General features: G+C 35.8%; 1 protein-coding gene across 2 annotated transcripts in view; it reads left to right on the forward strand.

Annotated features, from left to right (window-relative positions):
* EPHA3 (EPH receptor A3) overlaps window positions 1-20,400 on the forward strand; it is a 394,767-nt gene that overhangs the window by 1,638 nt on the left and 372,729 nt on the right. For both annotated transcript variants that reach the window (XM_008267088.5, XM_002716757.6), the window contains exon 2: window positions 19,576-19,640. In XM_008267088.5, coding sequence (XP_008265310.3) covers window positions 19,576-19,640 — 65 coding nt within the window. The remainder of the gene's footprint in view (window positions 1-19,575; window positions 19,641-20,400) is intronic.

Genomic DNA, 20,400 nt, shown 5'->3' on the forward strand with positions numbered 1-20,400 from the left:
CACACACACACACATATATATAAAACTCAAAATATATTGTCAAGCCAATATTGCTGTATACATTATTTTAAAAATGCAAGGAAAAGTAAAATATTTAGAAACTTTTCCATTAAATATAAAATCTGCCTGTGATATTTGGTGACCTATTTTTCACTACTAATAAAGCAGTTTAATTTCTTTCTCTCCTTAGTGACTGCTTTCAGCAATTTAGCAAATTTCATAAAATTTTCTTTTTTAAATGATGAAATTAAAGAGTCTGAAATAGAAGAATGAAGAATCATCTTCCCACAAATGACTTTTTTTTACAAACCAAAATAATATGTTTATTTGAAAGTAATAATCAATCAATACTCATGAATGAAAGGCAAAAGTAATCATCTGTATAATGAACAACATGTAATTTGAAATTAGTGCTTTAACCCTATTCTTTAAAGATTTAAAAACGTTGGCTGTTGCCAAAAAATAGTATTATAATTCCCACTTTGCAATGACAAATTGTGTCTTTCCAGATGGAATGAACATAAACCATTTAGGTAATGGATGGCACTGAATTAATAATGCTCAGGAATACAGCTGACAATCATGATTTTTGCAAAAAACATGTTTTATGTAAATTTCTAGAAAAAACTGACATATAAAAATTTATTCACACCTATGTAATATTAATGGATATTAGTTTGATATAACAGAAATCATCCAAAACAGATTGCTTTTAAGCCATACCTTATGTATGTTTTGGTATATAATGGATATAATCACACAGGCAGGTAGACATTAACAATATGCATATAGAAAGATAAATATATTGAGAAAACTGATGTAAGGACATTTAATCTGCTTGGATAAAAGTTTACCTGTTTACCTATCCATTGTTTATGGGGTGATTCCTTCGATCTCATGTCCTATGGGTAGGGTGTCCTTTCCCATCTGAGGTTATGAAAGGAGATTTCAACTTTTTTAAAATGAATTATTTAATTTAGGAAATATTTGAGCAATATTTCCAATATTAATCCCATAGTAGTTGAGTTGAATAACATGAAGAACTCTTAGCAGTTCACTTGAATAACAAGAAGAGCAAAAATTCCATGTGCCAAGACTTCTATGTGTAATTTAAAAAAAGGTAATGCCTCTGACAATTCATACATGAAGTGGTAAGGATCAAATAAATCTTATTAATGTAGTTTTTATAGAATTTTTGGAAAATGAAATATAAAACACTAGGTTGAATTTAAAATAGGATATTCAAAATTATATTTTAACACTTTAGAAAATTTATGAGATATTTACTGGAACATATTTAATGGAACACATTCTGCTACCAACATGAAGTTAATCATAATAGAGTTAAAATAGAACAAAATAAGGCCCTTTATTTAATTTCTAGGAAACTTAATGTTGTGTGTATTTTAAAGAAAAAAATGGAGATTTAATATTGAAATACCAATACTGAAATGTCATGGGTTCATGATAAGAAAACTAACTTCAGAAAAAGTCTGAATTATTCATCTAGTAATCCAGTTACAAACAACTTTCTAATATGCTTTCATGAACTGATGTCAGATGACAATTTGTATCACTGTTTCCTTCACAGTGAAAATGGATATTCATAATTTTAATGATCACTTAAACCAAGAATTGGCCTACATGCTTAAAACTATAAAGCCTTAGTAAAATCTTACCAGCTCTTTGTTTATATGATGTAAGATTTCCAATGGGAAATCCATTCCTTTTCATGGCAAAATATTATTTCTACACAATGTTTTATTATAAAAGTTCCTATGTTTGTTTTCCCATCCTAGATGGATTAAGATAATGGTAAGTGTAGATACGAGTAACTTTGGAAAGAGGTTAAAATTTGATTTAAAGTGAAGTTATTGCTGTTATTAGTTCAACTTCTTTTAGAATTGGATAAAGTTCTCCCTTTAAACACATTAATACATTTGAAGCAGTCTCAGGCAGAATACACTGCTTATTCATCACTATATAATACAATAAACCATTTTCCATCTAAAAGTGTTCATAAATTGGATTAAGATTTATCCATAGAGCTCTTTGCATCAAAGACCAGAGTTTTCAAAATAAAACTTAATAAAATTATTTATATACTACTTATTTTGGGAAGACTTTTTTTTTAGAGACTGAGACACTGTTCTATGCAATACATTTCCTTGAACACAAATTTCATCAGTACTAGAGGAGACTATATGATTGCTTAAAGCTTAAAAGTAGAATCTGCAGATGCGTGCTATGTGTTTCCCTTTGAGTATAAGGCAAAAAATGGAGACAATGAATGTTTTGAATAGATTACTTTTCTTTTAAAACACTATTGTTAATTGACATTATTTTTCATACATTAAAAACATCCTCAGATAAGAATATATTGTGATTGAAACATTAATAAAATATCATAACATCTTTATAGAGCTTTTGGTGGGGAGAGAACATTGCTTTTAATAAATTTCTTCAAGCTAGACTAAATAACTGAATGTACTATACATTTTTGTAATTTAATAGCTCTCCTAACAGCTTTCTCCTACACACCACCCAACAGTTATAACTGTGCTATTTGCCTCGAGGTAGGAGAAACCTTAATTTCACTATTTTATAACCCACAACAGTTAACACTTGACCTAGGTCATTAACAGGATTATCAGCAAATTTGTTTAAGCTTTTACTGACAATCTGAATTGCTATGATAATATTTTGATTGTACCGGAAAGAAACTTCATGTAACCTTTCAAAATCTATCATGAAATTAATTCATTCTGAATCTACATCTTCCTATAGATCAATATTGATGATAATAATTCAAGTGGGGAAAATATTCACTTTGATGCCTCATTATCCTCATTTTTATGTTTCACATGTCACACTATTCCACTTCTTGTCATAAGTGAGCAATTAAAAACTCTTTTAAACAGTAACTGTTCTAGAAAAAATAATAACATAATAAATACAAAGTATCCTAATTTTAACTACAAACATTTTCAGTTTTATACTTTTTTACTCTGGCTGCTGTGATTGGTATAATTTTTCTGTTTAAAGAGTCAGTTGTTTATATTTATAACCCAGAAGTAACTAGAACTTTGAAAGGGAAACTATATAGAATAAAATACTATTGCCATGTGTTATATCATGGCTGTATTTTAGAGGAAGTTGTCTTTCCCATGAAATAAGGAAAACTTGGAAATACAATGAAAAATGCTTAAAATTAACACAAAAATTTATAACAAAATAGCACAATCAGAGCTTAAAAGTATTTTTAATGTTGTTTAATAGTTGAATGTAAAGTTTGTCATTAAGTTTAATGTAAAATTTCAATGTAATGAAGTTTAATGTGAAGTTTTTTGTTAGCTGAATGTAATTATGGTTTGCTCCTTGCTTATATTAACAATTTAGTAGTTTCACCTTAACTCAAAACATCCATTTCTAAAGAAAGGACTTAGCAAGATTCTTTATCTTATTTGTACAGTACTCACATGTTAATTGTCAAGTCCTGGATGTTCTTTAATGATTCAATCACTTTTAATACTTTCTCATAGTAACTTTCTTTATAAAGATACCTAAATGTTCAAATAGTTTCAAAAACTATGGAACTTTTCTGAAATGAAATATATGCAATTTTTAAATATCAAATAATCAGTTACATATGCAAAGGATTTTTAAAGGCAAAACATATTTCCACAGTATATTTGATTTACTAACTTCAATGCAAATGGAAACAGCAAGAAGTGTTTTTCAGGGTTACATTTTCCAAGTCATAAAATCCTCAAGAAAATATTAATAAAACTTTCCACAAATCATCAAAACTCGATAAGTTCTTACAGACACTTCCTAAGAAATCTGTGATGTGGTATACCTTTGATTCGAGTCATTTTCCAATGATTTTGTTTGGCATAAATATTAGATGTAAAGGGAAATATGTATTTCTTGGAAGAACACTAAATTTTACGAGTAATTTTCTGTCAAGATCTTCAACTTTGTTTACTTTTTACCACACACATTTCTTCTTTAAAATATTTAATAAACCTTGTCCTTTTAATTCTTATTTGAGAAAAGATTTAGAAGAACAGATGCAGGTGTCCCCTTTTTGGTTCTGTGTTCAGAGATCTGGATTTTATCACCAGAGAGGGTCAATAAAGGGCTTTTACCAAGTGCGCAAGTAGCTTTCCACAGATTTTTCAAATAAAGAGTTGACTGGTGGTGTGAAAGAGTCATTACAGTATTCATCCAGGTATTCAGAAAACCAGGTTGAGAAATTTCTCAAAAAATTTGAAGACCTTAGCTAATGCGTCAGTAATGACTTCAGAAATAAAACGTTGTGACATTTGTAAAATGCCAAGGCATGGAAGCCACAAATCATCCGTCCACCCAGAAGATATTCCTCTTTGTATTCAGGGCATGGACACATGTGCCCCCCCCACCCCCCTTGGTTTCCCTCTGCAGGTCTGTTAGCAGCTGCCTGGTATCAGGTAGTTCTTGGAACTTAGCAGGAGGCTTTCTCCAGGAAAAGTCTGAGGGTCAGCAAGTTTGAGTTTGCCTCCTACTAGCTTTCCTTGAGATAAAAAGGGGGGTCGACTACAAAGAAGGGATAAAGTATTAGCAAGAGGAAAGAAAATTAAAAAGTTGATTAGAAAGATAGAGAGGTAGTGCAGACCGAAAGCTGTAAGACCAATGTTAATACCGAAATCCTCTGCTGAACATTCATCAATCAGACATCTGGCTAATCGACTTTTATGAAATCCCTGAAAACTGCATACTTTAAAAAAAAAAAAGAGGGATGCATTTGTTTCTCCTCTCAATTTTACACAGTTTTGATATTTTTCCCCAGTGGAAAATACTTTACCCAGGAAAGTTTTAAGAGTGGTAGCCAAGGAATGCTTTCCCCCTTGGAATGCCCGGGGAAAGGCACGCGGAGATGGATGGAATCAAAGCCAGTTCAGCAAATCAAGCCTCAAGTGTGCACTGATGTTATTAGACTAGAAACCCTGAGTGTGGACTTGCCTCCACCTTATTTTCTGCTCTATGTCCTGCTGTTCTAGTCAAAGCTCAGGGTGAAAATCCACGTAATCCAAACCAATATGGTGCAGTGAGCTTAACAGATGCGGAGAGAGGTGGAAAACAAGTGGCAGCAGTACAAACAGTTGTGGATCAGCCTCGCCTTGGGGGAGGGGGGCCCAGGAGGGGACCACTGCGTTTCTTTTCCTTCGCGTTGCCCCTCCCACCTTAGATAATGCGGTATTGATTAGATCACAAAAGTGTGCCCTGAGAAATTGTAGCTGGCAATGTGGCAACACAGAGATGAGCCAGAGCTCCTAGTTGCCACCACACCCACCACTTAGGCGTCCTAACCACAAACTATTCTTTACCGCTGGGGCCAGGCTCAGGAGTGCGAGGGAAATCTGTTGTCTCCCACCCATGCACTACTTTCTCAGTCCTCATCAAAAAATCTGATCGTTTAAAAAAAATAATAACCTGGGTCCACGTAGCCCCTAACTCGTCCGGGGCGGGTGCATTCTTTGTGGGCGAGTTTTTCCACGCCTGATTGCCAAACCCGGTCCCCGGAGACAGAAGAGAGCGCGCCCTGGCTTCCCCGGGCAGGGTCTGGGCAAGGAGCTAGCTGGGCGCCCTCTGCCCAGCGCACCGGCTAGGACAAGCGCTGCGCGAAGGCTCCAAGTTAGGCGGACACTGAGTGCTGGGATACGGCAGGGGCGGGCGAGAGGCAAAGTGCGCCCTCTGCCTGCCGCTGCGGAGCCTCTGGCGCTGGCCGAGCCCGAGCGCGGCGCCCTGGCCACCGCGGCTCCGCTTACCTGGGGTCGGTCCCGCGCAGAGCGCGCGGAAGGCTCGGACGCCCCAGACCCAGCCTGACTTGGGCAGCAGACTTTGACCTGAGATCCAAGATTCCTCTCGCAGCCCGCCCTCTTTGCCGTCTGCCAGACTTTTCAGTGTGGCGCCCGGGGGTGGGGTGTGTCCTTCCCGTCAGTGTTCGTGGGTCCACCAGGTGACAGGATCGAGGCGGGTCTAGGTCCTGCGGAGTCCGGAGGCTGCTGGCACTCGCTTTGCTCCTTTGCCCTGATTGCTGCTGCTTGACTATCCCTGTTTGCTATTCTTGGTCGTTCGGACGTTTGTCTTCCGTGTAGCTAGAGATGAGGAATCCTTTTATTTATTTTTTTAAGCCACTTACTGATGGAACATCATCAGCCCCCACTCCGTGACCACATATACAGTTGAAAGTTCTTTTCTCCCAAAGTTCCATATTTGACCAGCACTTATTTATTAAAACAATATTTTCCCTCTTCTGTATTTGTGGAGTAAGGTGGAAAGGGCCAGCCAGGGTTTCAGGGAGCTGTGTGATGGAGCTAGGTTACTCGTGGAACGGTGCCTGCGTTTCTGTGGCTGGGTCGGAACGTCAGTGTTTTTTCATAAAAGAATTATGGAATCCACTAGATTCCAACACTCAGTCCGCAGTCCAAGCCGAAACATTGGCAAAATAATTGCAGGGTTCCACCGGCTAGAAATATTTTTCCCTTCATGAATATCATTCACTACTTTCGGGACCTCGTTTAATCATTAAAGCAGCTCTAAAACAGGTACGCTGACAGTTGAGGAAACTGAGGAAGTGGGTCATAACGAAGGAGCTGCGCCCGAGCCTCTTCTGGTTTTCTATTTTGATATTAACTTCAGATGTTTTCTCCTGTACACAAATGCTCATGTGTTAGGGAGAGCACCTACTGTTGAAGAAAAACACTAGCTTCAACCTGAAGCCCAGGGACTGTATTGTTTTGTGGCTTTTCAACATAGTTTAGAAATACTTAGAATTTTAAGGTGAGACGTTGGAGACCAAATAATTGAGAACAGTTTGAAATTGCAAAGTGGTTACACCCATAAATGTTGATTATCTGCATGGGTAAGAGACCAGTAAGTGAAAGGAAGTTTGCTGTGCACTGAAGAGCAGGAGACATTGTCTGGGATGCTTTCCCTGCACACACTTCTTCCTTTCACTCCTCGTTTTTTTCTCACCTGGAAAGATTTTTGTCAGGAATTCCATGTACACAGATTGTGTGGAAATCATCAGTATAACCAGGGTGTGATTAGTTAGGGTTCTATGAAATAAAAAATTGAAGTGTGAATTAACCACTGGAATCATCACAGAGATTAGTAAATGAGAGACAATAAAACGAGGTTCAAAAAGTAGGCTCTAGTTCCTGTGGAAATTCTTCCCTCTACTTCCCTCTTCTCTGCATTTAAAGATAATGGGTAAATTACTGAAGATGAGAAAATAAGTTACAGTGATTTGCCTGCTGTTTCATAGAAACACTTGTATTCTATTTAAGTGGAGGCATTGAGAAAAGGTAGCTAAAACAGGGCTTTGAAAGGTAGCAAATTAAGTTGGGGGCAATTATATTTTTCATGTGGGTATTTCAGCACATATGTTTTGCATTAATTGCTGCAATAAATTCTGTGAACCTGGCAAAGAGCAAAAATAGCATATTGATGACATCAGGCTTCAAATCAGAAGGCTGTTTTGAGTATCTTGCTTGCTTCACTGTTCCATGCAAAAACCATTTTTTTTAACTGTTGTCTGTTAAGTCCCAAAGAGTTATCCAAACACTCTAGAAATAGGCAGGTTTTTCATGAGTGAAATCGAAGGCTCAGCAGCAATCTTGCCTCACTTGCTTCTGGAGAAACACAGTCAATCACTGCTTTCCTTCCTACTTGGTTTCTCCTACATACTGGAGTTCGCAGAGCGCTCCCAAATAAACGCAGAGGTAAACGTGTCTTCAAAGTCTCCAAGCTGAGTTGTCTTTTTGCTTTCAGACAAGAACCCTGACCACTTGACGGATTACATGGTGGGGTCTCACAAGGGACTGGAGGAGAGGAAGAGACATGGATTGATTGTATTGCTATGACGTCTGTTTAAGTCAATATCAAAACTGTTTCATCTTGAAGTTTCTCTGTATTTATTTTAAGTAGCTGAGTTTATCGTTTTCTAAGTGATAGTCAAGGAGGATATGAATAAACCCCACAGCCCCAGTGGAAAACAAAACTCCTCCTGCTTGCTAAAAATAGGAGGTTTTAAATTTTTACATTTTGCCTGTTTACAAGTTGGTGGGTCTTTAATCATCATGTAATTTTAACATTCCCTGTTTAACTCAGAGTGACTAAGGGGGAAAGCTGTTTGTTGGTGGAAGTTAACATGCAGTTTTTCCCTAGATTTTGCAACCCAATTTAGCAATTAGTAAATGTCCATAGATTTTGTATTTTATTATATAGCATAGCAGTTCTCACACTGAAGAAATTTAGGCAGGGAGGCAAATTTGCAACATCTTCCATGTGGATTTATTGAATAATCCTCTAAGTAAGCAAAATACCACTTGGAAGAAGTGTGTTTGCAGCACTGAGCATGTGCACTGCTAGTGTTGTCCCCTCACGAAACTCATCTATGCTCACATGGTGTTTTATGGATAAGTTTATACCTTTTGGACTCATGATGGTATAACATCCTATTTTTCTGTATTACAAATTAGTGGTACAAAAATTACAGAAAACACTTGTTGAAATGATTTGTGCTATCTAATCTTGCTAATTTTCCCTACCTGTCCCCTTAATCATTTACCATATTCAAAGATGGCATCAAGTCTGGAGTTACAGACACGTTGTGATATTTGCCTGAATATACAACAGCTACTTATGGTAGATTTTGCATTTTAGCAGAATAAGAAGTGACACCATCCTAAAAGCTGTGTATAGAGATCTTTCATTTAGGTGTTTTTTTTTTTTTTTTTTTGCCAGAGTGTCTTGGATTTCCATGCCTGAAATACTCTCATGGGTTTTTCAGCCAGATTGGAATGCCGTTAGGGCTGATTCTGAGACCAGAGTGCTGTTTAGGACATCCACCCTTCTATGAGTCTGCTGAGTATCTTGCTTCCCATGTTGGATCACTCTCCCCTTTATTTATTCTATCTGTTAGTATTAGCAGGTACTAGACTTGTTTATGTGCTCCCTAAATGAAAGATTTCTGTGAGTGAGATCCCAGTGGAAAGAACAGGTCTTCAAAGAAGGAGGTACCTTTCTCAGAAGGGAGGAGAGAACCTCCACTTTGACTATGACCTTGTCTAAACAAGATAAGAGTCGGAGAACTCAAGGGGCTTCCATAGCCTTGGAAACTCATGACTGGTGCATAGGGAGATTACTGAGGCCATAAACAAGAGTGTCAACTTGTTAAGTCAACAACAGGAGTCACTGTGCACTTACTCCTCATGTAGGATCTCTGTCCTTAATGTGCTCTACATTGAGACTTAATGCTATAACGAGTACTCAAATAGTATATTTCACTTTGTGTTTCTATGGGGGTGCAAACTGTTGAAATCTTTACTTAATGTATACTAAACTGATCTTCTGTAAAAAAAAAAAAAAAAGAAGAAGAAATTATCAATTCCCAATTTGACTCTCACTGGGATTAAACATGACAATAGGTCTGATCTGATTTCATCATCATTTAAAAAATCATCTATTATTTTTCACTTTATGTTTCTGTGTGGGAGCAAACTGTTGAAATCTTTACTTAATGTATGCTAAACTGATCTCCTGTATATAAAGAGAATCGAAAATGAATCCTCATGTGAATGGAAGGGGAGAGGGAGTGGGAAAGGGGAGGGTTGCGGGTGGGAGGGACGTTATGGGGGGGAAGCCATTGTAATCCATAAGCCGTACTTTGGAAATTTATATTCATTAAATAAAAGTTAAAAAAAAGATGTAAAATTTGAGGCATGTATTTTAAATATATTTCACAGATCTAAAAAAAAAAAAGCTGTGTATAGATAACATGTTGCATTGTTACTCTTTAAATATGTTAACTGCAGCAAACAGTGCCAATAATTGGAAATATTTCAGAAAGGTAAAATAAAAGGGAATAGTATTTGCTCAGTCTATTTTTATATTCTGATTTGTCATAGATAAGTTAATATGATTTACAATAGATAACTCAAAAAGATAAACTCAGAGATTTTGTTCTTGTGTTTCCAACATTTCTGATCTAAATTATTGTGCTTTGATATCCTTGTTTTCTGGAAAAAGATTTCCAAGTGTAGTTGTATGTATTTTATCCAACTGAACTAGTTAATCTATGCTTACAAGGAGAGTTGCCTTATTTTCTGAGAAAAATTTAACAAATGAAACATTTGCACATTGTGAAAGAAAAATCATTCTTCCCTTTGAAAATGTTGTTCAAAATCATTCTAAACATTTAATATACAAAAACATTCAGAGGTGACCCCTTGGAAATTAATGAAGAATATTTTATTTCATGTTTGGTCTGGCTTATATTAGGCTTACTACCCTAAATCTTTTTTTAAAGAAAATATTTATTTATTTATTTATTTGAAAGGCAGAGACAGAGAGAGAGAGAGACAGAGAGATCTTCCATCTGCTGGTTCACTCCCAGGTGGCCACAACAGTCGGAGCTGTGCTGATCCAAAGCCAAGAGTCAGGAGCTTTTTCTGGGTCTCCCACGTAGGCCCGGGGTCCAAAGACTTGGGCCATCTTTTGCTGCTTTCTCAGGCATAGTAGAGAGCTAGATCAGAAGTGGAGCAGGGGCCAGTGCTGTGGCGTAATGGGTAGAGCTGCCTCCTGCAGTGCTGGCATCCCATATAGGCACTCCTTTGGGCCCCAGCTGCTCCATTTCTGATCCAGCTCTCTTCTATGGCCTGGGAAAGCAGAAGATGGCCCAAGTCCTTGGGCTCCTGCACTCATGTTAAAGACCTGGAAGAAGCTCCTGGCTTCAGATCAGCACAGCTCCAGCCATCGTGGCCAATTGGGGAGTAAACCAGCAGATGGAAGACCTCTCTCTCTCTCTCTCTCTGCCTCTCCTCTCTCTGTGTAACTCTGACTTTCATACAAATATATAAATTGAAAAAAAGAGGCCGGCGCCGCAGCTCACTAGGCTAATCCTCCGCCTTGCGGCGCCGGCACACCAGGTTCTAGTCCCGGTCGGGGTGCCGGATTCTGTCCCGATTGCCCCTCTTCCAGGCCAGCTCTCTGCTGTGGCCCGGGAGTGCAGTAGAGGATGGCCCAAGTGCTTGGGCCCTGCACCCCATGGGAGACCAGGATAAGTACCTGGCTCCTGCCATCGGATCAGTGCAGTGCGCCGGCCACAGCGCGCTGGCCGCGGCGGCCATTGGAGGGTGAACCAACGGCAAAAGGAAGACCTTTCTCTCTGTCTCTCTCTCTCACTGTCCACTCTGCCTGTCAAAAAAATAAATAAATAAATAAATAAATAAAAGAAAGAGTGGAGCATTGGGACTTGAACCAGCAGCCAAATGGGATGCCTGCACTGCAAGTGGTGGCTTTACTGGCTACACCACAGTGCCAGCCCCACTACCCTAATTCTTATAGTGAAAATTTTGGAATTCTAAATTTAATTTCAAAAGGCACAAGTTTAAGAATCAGGAAAATGAGTGAAGAAAAATGTTTATATAATTAACTACTTATTAATTAATAAATTTGCCCTTCCTATCACAATAATTTATCGTTTGTATTTGTTTATTTATCCAATAGTGCACCACTAAGGATTACTTATACATTGGATTTAGGAAAGTATGTTACAGAGATTAACATGCTGTATGCCCTTGAAGATGTCAATTTTGGTGGGACAGATGACTCCCAAATTCATGATTACATAAAATTGTATTATGGTTATGAAAAGAATCAAAAAACAATGGAGGTTAAATCATTTGCCTAATTTCATATGCTTATATGAATACAACCCAGATCTCTTCTATGACATTTATCTAAAAAATTTTAAAATAATTTAAATGGATATATTATACATAAATTTATGCACACATATACATATGTGTGTAAATCTATGGTGCTCTTTGGAAATAACTGAAGTAGTTTTTATTTATTTTTATTTGTTTGACAAGTAGAGTTATAGACAGAGAGAGAGACAGAGAGAAAGATCTTCCTTCCATTGGTTCACTCCCCAAATGGCCACCACGGCCGGTGCTGCACTGATCTGAAGCCAGGAGCCAGGTGCTTCTTCCTGGTTTCCCATGCGGGTGCAGGAGCCCAAACACTTGGGCCATCTTCCACTGCCCTCCCGGACCACAGCAGAGAGCTGGACTGGAAGAGGAGCAGCCGGGACTAGAACCGGGTCCCCATATGGGATGCTGGTGCCGCAAGTGGAGGATTAACTAAGTGAGCCACGGCGCTGGCCCCAGAAGTAGTTATTCTTAATAAACACATATCTAAGCTAAACGTACCTTCTGAGTTACATGGCATGCACGTGTATTTGCCTGTGATTGAATATCAAGTTGGAGCCTTTGCAAAATAGAAGCTTCTGTAGATCTCATTCATAACATAATCACACTCCCAAGAACAACACACAGAAGTGTCCGATCACCTTCTCTTCCGTAAGAATGATAAGTGTTCTGAGTATCCCCAGCACTAGCAGTTTGATACTTTCCATTACCAGCATGTTCCCAAGATGTGAAGAAAAGGGCTAGAACTTTGAAATAAACTGATAAGCATGTGACACCTTCTTTGACTTTTGTGGACCATTATAAAGTCTCAATTTTTTATCTTCAAAGTTTGTTTATATATATGTCTATATTTGTAGATATCCCTCAATTCTATTTTCATGACCATTATAATAACACAGATTTAGTCATTTTCCAGAATATGATAAAGTCAAAGCTATATCCTGCTGGAAGTTTTCCAAAATTTAAACCAATTCATGTGTTCTGCAACTGGATTCTTTGGAAACAAAAATATGTGTGTTTATGTGTTTGTTCAGGTAAATGTACTTGCAGACATAAAAGTGTCCAGAGAATATGTTTAATTAAAAATTAATTTCTTTAATCACCAAATTTCTCATTTCCAATGCTGAAATTTCAAATTTTTATATCGAATTGGCTTCCACAGATATTTTATTTTATTTTTAAAAGAAAAACTGTCTAAGTCCTTCTGTAGTCTAATCTTCTAGTCAAATTTTACAGCTGTTAGTCAAATGGCCAAAAGACATAGCTTTTCTTTAGTACCTAAAGGTTAATAGCCAAGACTTGATGATAATAGGAAAAAATATACCAAGATAATCTAATTTCCAGGGGAAGAGAAAAAATATATATGCTAAAGTTTAAACTGCTGTTTGTTTTTTTTTTTACATTTCATAATTTAATAATATGTTTTCATTTTACACTTTTCTCTCTTTCAAAAAAGCCTTTCAGGATACAAAGTAATCGTCATCTTGTTATTTCTGAAGCACTTTATAAACCAAAGTGTGCCATAAATATGCTGCTCATTTAATCACTAATATTCTACATTTAGAAATTTTACTTTAGGAAGAACATTTTGCTTGTCTAAATGATTCATATATCGAATGACAATGCAAAAAAAAAAAAAAAGACCTGCTATTCTAGGGACTGTTATTAAAGTTGGAGTTGTTGATGGACTAAAAATTCACCGGCAGTGAAACATCCCACCTCATTTTTGGACAGGGATTATTTTGTTAAAAGAACACATTCCCTGCTGATACTTTTATGGCAGTTTTTCCCCTAATAGTATTTATATCAGTATGACCTTTAGATTTCTCAGATATAGGAGGAAAATCTTCACACTTTAGAATCAGCATACAGTTTACATTTACCAAAGAGCCCATGTTTCAACAGAATTTTGGTCTTGAACACCTCAGGTCACGAAAACGCATCTTACTGTTTCACTGTGTGTTCTCATTTCAAAGTGTTCTTTCTGCTGTTGGCAAAGATTGAGGTAAGGCAGCTAATTATAGTTTCTTCCATAATTAAGATCTGTATGGAAGTAATTCCAGAATTATTCCCCAGGGGAATAGGCCAATAAAAATAACTAATTTGATAGTATATTACCTTACCCAGAAATCTTATATCACAGAAATCAACCATGATGATAGAATGTGACAAAATCAGGTTTTCACAAAAATGTTTAGCACTACCATCTTCTTCATTAATTTTATATAATGATTTTAGGCATTTATAGAGAAATTAACATAAATTAACAAAATATCTCTTAAATTTTGCTGTGTACAGAACATTTTATCTACACACACTTGATAGGTCATCGGTGACTGCATTTATACTTAAAATAACAATTGCTAGTGTATGAACTATAATATTCATTAGATCTACTGAAAATATTTTAATTATGTCCCTATAGAAAATCAAATTAATACAAATGGGCATCCACAAGAGCAATTAAATTAAGGACGTGTGTGCACAGTAGGCAAAAGTTATGTTGAAATCTGTAAGGACGTTCATAGAACTCTGACTTCTGTAGATTTCTTCTCAATGGCATACCCTGGTGTTACAACAAAATTGAAATGATGAACTTTGGTGGATTGCTGTCAGAAAATAAATGTTGGCTTCTTAGTTCCATGTTATGTTTGACCTACGAACTACACAGTGAATTATAACACGAGGAAAATACATGCCTTCTTGAAGGGTTTTTTTCTATTTGTGATATTTAAGTATCATTTAGAAGTAGAATTAAAGGACCTAGTTGTTCTTTATAACCTACAGCAAAGCTACTTAGTTTATTATAACAGAAAGTGATGAAAATGATGAAGATAAATGTAAAAGAAATGTAGCTGGGATAATTATATTGATGTTGTAAATAGAAAAGAAAACATTACCATTCCTTAGTGAAGCTAGTTGCCATCAAAGTGTGGGCTTGTTTTCTATTCTAATCATTTGGCCTATTATTGGAACAAGAATCTGAAGTTGTTTAGCTATTGGAATCTACTTTTTACCTAGGATAATGCTTTGCTAATTATTTTTAGCTCAGTGTTTTTCATAAAATGCAACTAAAGCGTAACTACAAAGCAGGCTGATGTACTATTAGATAATTGAAAAGATCTTGTATTTCAGTATGAAATTATGAAATTTTATTTTAAGAATTAAGTACTTTGTATATTTGCAGCACTTAATATTTTAAGATGTGAATATTAGTATAGCTCTCATTGTTCTAAGTGGACAATTAGCCAATAAAAATCAGAACTTTGAAAAGTCCCTGAAAATATCTTGTTGTATTAATGATTCTCTGCAATTGAAAACTCCAGAAATTTATGCTTCATGTTTTAAATCTGTCTTCATGAACTGGGAACATTTGTTTCAAACTTCTGTTTTGGTGACTGAGTCCTTTAAAATATCTTAGTGAATTCCTCCTGGTAAGAAGAGAAGATGATGTTAATGCCTAGATAATTCTTCATGACATTGCCAATGTAAATAAGCAATTTCAAGAGTAGAGTTCTGATTAAGTCTGTCCATTGTGATGGAGGACAGGAGAAGAGGAGAGAGCAGGCCTGCCGAGAATCTTATTCCACAATCCAGCGTGGGGGAAATGTGACAGTAAAGGTCACTGTTAGGAAAACATCCTTGTCCTTTCCATAGGCTGTTTTAAACACTTCACTGTGTTCTTGTGCCTTCAATCCCTTCTCCCTCTCTGATTTCCATCAGATACCACACTTTTTTCTCTCCAAGATATCTCACTTTATGCACCCACCAGAAAGTCAAATCCAGACTCACAGTGAGGGTTTCTTGCTTGCTCTCATGAGAACAACCTCCTTCTATTCACACATCTATTTAAGGCATTAAAGTATGGGACAGAAATCTAGAGCCATATTGTTCTAGAATTAGTACTCCTCTTTCCAAATACAATTTTATCCAGCATATACCTATGTCTACACCAAGTTAAATTGAATTATAATATTTAAAAACTTTTTAATTTATATCAATTTAATTTAAAATGCAATCCATAGCCCTTTGAATAGAAGGTACTATGAAATGAATGGAATGATCTGTTTCCTGTTCCACATCAAAAATATTTGGAAGTAACATCATTAGAACTGAAATCTGACAAGGGACAATTAACATCATTGGCAAATAAATGGCATGAAGTAGTCGTAAAGAATTAAACCATCTGTATGTTTTCACCTACCCTGAACACCTAATTTACTCTTTGTTAGAGTTCATATTGTGAACTCAAGTTTTCCATCAGTTGAAATAAACCTTGTGTATTGCATGTTACCAACTAAATTCTGACTATAATATTATAATATTTTGACATCACAAGTCATTGGCCTGTTGCATTTGCCCTTGGCATTTGAATAGTGGCACCACAGTTAATGATGAAGTCTACATAGGCTTTGAGAGGGAAAAGCATTAGTAACCATGATTCTTATGTGTATCAGTGTGGGATGTAAGACGTTGGATTGCAGTGTTAGGTTTAATTTATCTGTCCAGAGAAATCACTCATACATTTACTTTAAAATTCTCTTCTTATTGCCATTATGCTCTATCCAGATTCCTATTCAATAAATACCAGAAGACTTGAGATTTGTGTCCTGGCAAGTCCCAATTTAACAACCATTCACTTTGTTATTCTTATAAGACTTCAAACAAAGGCACTTTGTAAACCAAGACCCAAAATAGGTGCCTTTAAAAAGGGTTTTGATATCAACTATGCTCTAAACAGGTCATGTATTGAAGGCTCAGAAGCCAAAATGGAGCTGTTGTAAATTACTCTAGTTTTATAAGAATTGAGTCTATATAAGATGTTACAAACTGATGGAGGTTTTAAATATACATATATTATTGATGTTCACAATTACATTGTGAGTTAACCAGCGTAGATATGATAGTATGTAATAGACCACAGAAGCAGGATCACTGGTAACGCTGATAATTGTATTTTACTCATTCATGGAGTATGCTCAAAATTCTATTTCTAAGGAAATGTAATACATTTAATGAATCTACTATGCATATTTTAATTGACTTTGTGGTATGTGGTATAATTCTTTTTTGTTTAGTTGTTCTCTGAGTAGAAATGTAATTCTGATATTATTAGTCCAGTCTGTTGCCCATCATAAGAGAAAACTTCAGGATATTTAATACTTTAATTAACAACCTAACTGCAATATTATTTACTACCTGAGGATAAATCATATTTTCTTGGCCTCAAACAATTTTTTCTCTGGTTACTAATACTGAAATTAAACCGGCTGGGTCATTTTAGTATGTTCATCATTAAATATATTTTCATTATTATTTATTCACAATAATTCTTGGAGCCACTTAGTCCCCTCAGGACACTGACAATATGGACAGTGTAAATTTTACCATGCAAATCTTATATAGAACTCAGAGAAATCAGTTGATGATTTTGAGATAACCAACAACTGAACTAGATTTGCTATTTTCAGAATGGATGTTGGTAATATACTTTAATGTAAAGATGAGGGTGTATTTTTATATTTTCAAGTACTGAATAATTTGAAATATAATATATACTGTTGATTAATCAGTAGAGTTTTTTTTTATTATTTTGAGAGGTAATTTCAAGATAATTGACTATACTGTTAATTTCCAAACTAATACCCTAGGAAATAATTCAGTTACAGAATTCATGCTAGGTAATGGGTGCAGTGGATCTCTTCTTCTCTTATCTAAATGTATTTACCTTTCTTTGGGACCAATGTATTGTAAGAACAAAAATCTTTTAAAAATTCTCATGTAACAGGATAAATTTATGTATTTTTTTCATTGAGCAAATCTTAAGCAAACTCAGTATCTCTTTTAAATTGTAATGAACAAGTACCTTTCTTATATGTACCTAATGTATTTATCATCCAATCAGCTAACCACATATCTTCCTTTAAAATTTTAGTAGTGCTTAAAAATTTAAAACCCTAATGCCTATGAAAAATGTCATTTCTTTTTTGTAGCTCTTAATATTTCTAAATATATAATTCAGATGATTAAAGAAAGCTTGTATTGTTTATGTATCAGGAAGCACTTTGCAGACAACATGTGGGTGTGTTGTGTAGTGTCTGTTTAACATATATAGAGAGCCCATGAAAATGATTCCCTTTTATTGTGTTTATTGATTCGCCTGCTCTGGTTCATATTCATAATACATGTTTAGTTTATGTGACTTTCATTTATATTTTCCCTTAGTGATTCATGGAAGTGTTATCTAATTTTGTAGATAGTTGAAGTTAACCACAGTAACCATTATTTCACAGAACAGATCAACAAAAGTGAACTCTTTGTTATTAATTATATTTAAGTGTCTTTTTACATTTTAATTTCTAATTAACTAAAAAATTACTTTTTTTGTGCTGAAAACAAATAATTTCCCTTCATCTTTTAAATAAATGTTCAAAATATAACAATATGCTAAACTTTACTTTTCATCTATATTTTTTAAGAGTTGAGTTATTTATTTATTTGAAAGTCAGAGTTACACAGAGAGTTGAGAGGCAGAAAGAGAGTGAGAGAGGTCTTCCATCCGATGGTTCACTCCCCAGATGGCCACAATGGCTGGAGCTGCGCCGACCTGAAGCCAGGAGCCAGGAGCTTCTTCTGGTTCTCCCATGCGGGTGCAGGGGCCCAAGGACTTGAGTCATCTTCTACTGCTTTCCCAGGCCATAGCAGAGAGCTGCATCAGAGGCGGAGCAGCTGGGTCTCGAACCGGCACCCATATGGGATGCTGGTGCTTCAGGCCAGGGCATTAACCCACAGCGCCACAGCACAGGCCCCACTTTTTATCTATTGATATTGTTTAGTAGTCAGACTTTAATATCTAGCACAGAGTTCTGAATAACGTCACTAAAGTCTTTGAGTGTCAATACCTTCCTTAATTAAATAAAACTTTTTACAGATGATATCATAAAACATATTCTGCTTTGTTTTTTCCTCAAATTGGTAGGAATACATTCTGTTTGTTACCCTTCAGTGGTCTACACATTATTAAAAAGTGCATAGCACAAAATATTCTGTTGGTGTTAGCTGAGAACAATATAAACATTATATATACAACTATGGAAACATATTTAGGAATTAATTCATGAAGAAATCGTATGTAAGCTTATCAGATTTAATAGCATTTGCAGTCATTTTAATATTGTGTTAGCATTAATATTGTTTCTTATTTTGCTTTTTTTGTTTCCTCTTTAGCTCTATAGCTTTTGTGTTGAAAATTATTAAGATATTCAGTATTAATTTAAAAGTCCACAGAAACTTTTGGTCCCCTAATTTTCCCTGTGGTTGCTTTCTTTCTTTTTGTTAAAGGTTTATTTACTTATTTGCAAGTCAGAGTTATAGAGAGAGGAAGAAACAGAAAGAGAGAGAGAGAGAGAGAGAGAGAGAGAGAGAATCTTCTGTCCATTGGTTCACTTCTCATATGTCTCAGGTCTGGGCCAAGCAGAAGCCTAAAGCCAAGAGCTCCATCCGTGAATCCCACATAGGTGGCAGGGGTCCAAGCAGGGAGCTGGACTGAAAGTGGAGCAGCTGGTATATGAACCCACACCCATATGGGATGCCATCATGGCAGATGGTGACTTTACCAGTTATGCCACAATGCCAGCCCCTGTGGTCCTTTTCTTTTTGTGTGTGTGATTCTTTTATACTCATCATATACTTTTAATGAAAATGGACAGTCATATTTTTTGAATAGCAAAATCAACAACAAGTAACATTAATTTAACAGAAGTAAATGGAAATAATTCATTTTAACTGTGTTTTGTTCTGTGTTTTCTTTTAGTCAATCTACTGGATTCAAAAACAATTCAAGGGGAGCTGGGTTGGATCTCTTATCCATCACATGGGGTGAGTTCAGTAACCTCTTGAAAGGAAGCATGTTTCTTTCCATTGTTTCTCTTAGGGAACAGAAGAAATTATCAGTGTGATCTCAAAGGGGAGTTTCTCTGCAGATGTTGCCAAATTATATTTACAAATATATTCAGGACATGGACAGCACAGCTCACTATTTGTATGTAATGTAACTACTGGGAATTTTGATATCTTTTTTTCTGAAATGCTCAATTTTTCAAACAGGCTGATTAAATAGTTTAATTATTATTGGTGTTATGTAGATGATCTATGCATGATTATCTGACCTTTTTGTGATGTGATCAGAGTGAGTAAATTGAGAAAATTTTCTAAATTTAGGTAACATTAAAGAGTGTGTATTTTAAGATGATAATCTCCAAAGCCATAGCCTTAAAAGCAGCCTTGGTGATTGTTCCAAGTAGGTTAGAATACATTTGTCCACAATAGAAGTCTCAATTTCCTTAATTTATTTTTTTAAAATGGCTGCCATTTGTCTATATGTTTAAAACTGAGATTTCCTTTAGAATAAAACGTGTGCTATCTTGAAATATTAAACATTTTACCTTTCATGCTTTACCAAACCAAACATATTACAAATGCAATTTTGGTATTTTGTTGTCCCAAATGTTTTTATAATGAAACTTTTATGAGACAAAGTTACCCACCCCTCTACCTTTTTAAAAATGTATAAATGGAGCATAATACATTGGAAAATTCTTGTTGCTACAAAACTGTGATAAATGAATACCTTTTGTTT

The sequence above is a fragment of the Oryctolagus cuniculus genome, chromosome 4 (genome assembly GCF_051225735.1).
Source record: "Oryctolagus cuniculus isolate XC-2025 breed Fujian yellow rabbit chromosome 4, ASM5122573v1, whole genome shotgun sequence".
Taxonomy (NCBI): Eukaryota; Metazoa; Chordata; class Mammalia; order Lagomorpha; family Leporidae; genus Oryctolagus; species Oryctolagus cuniculus.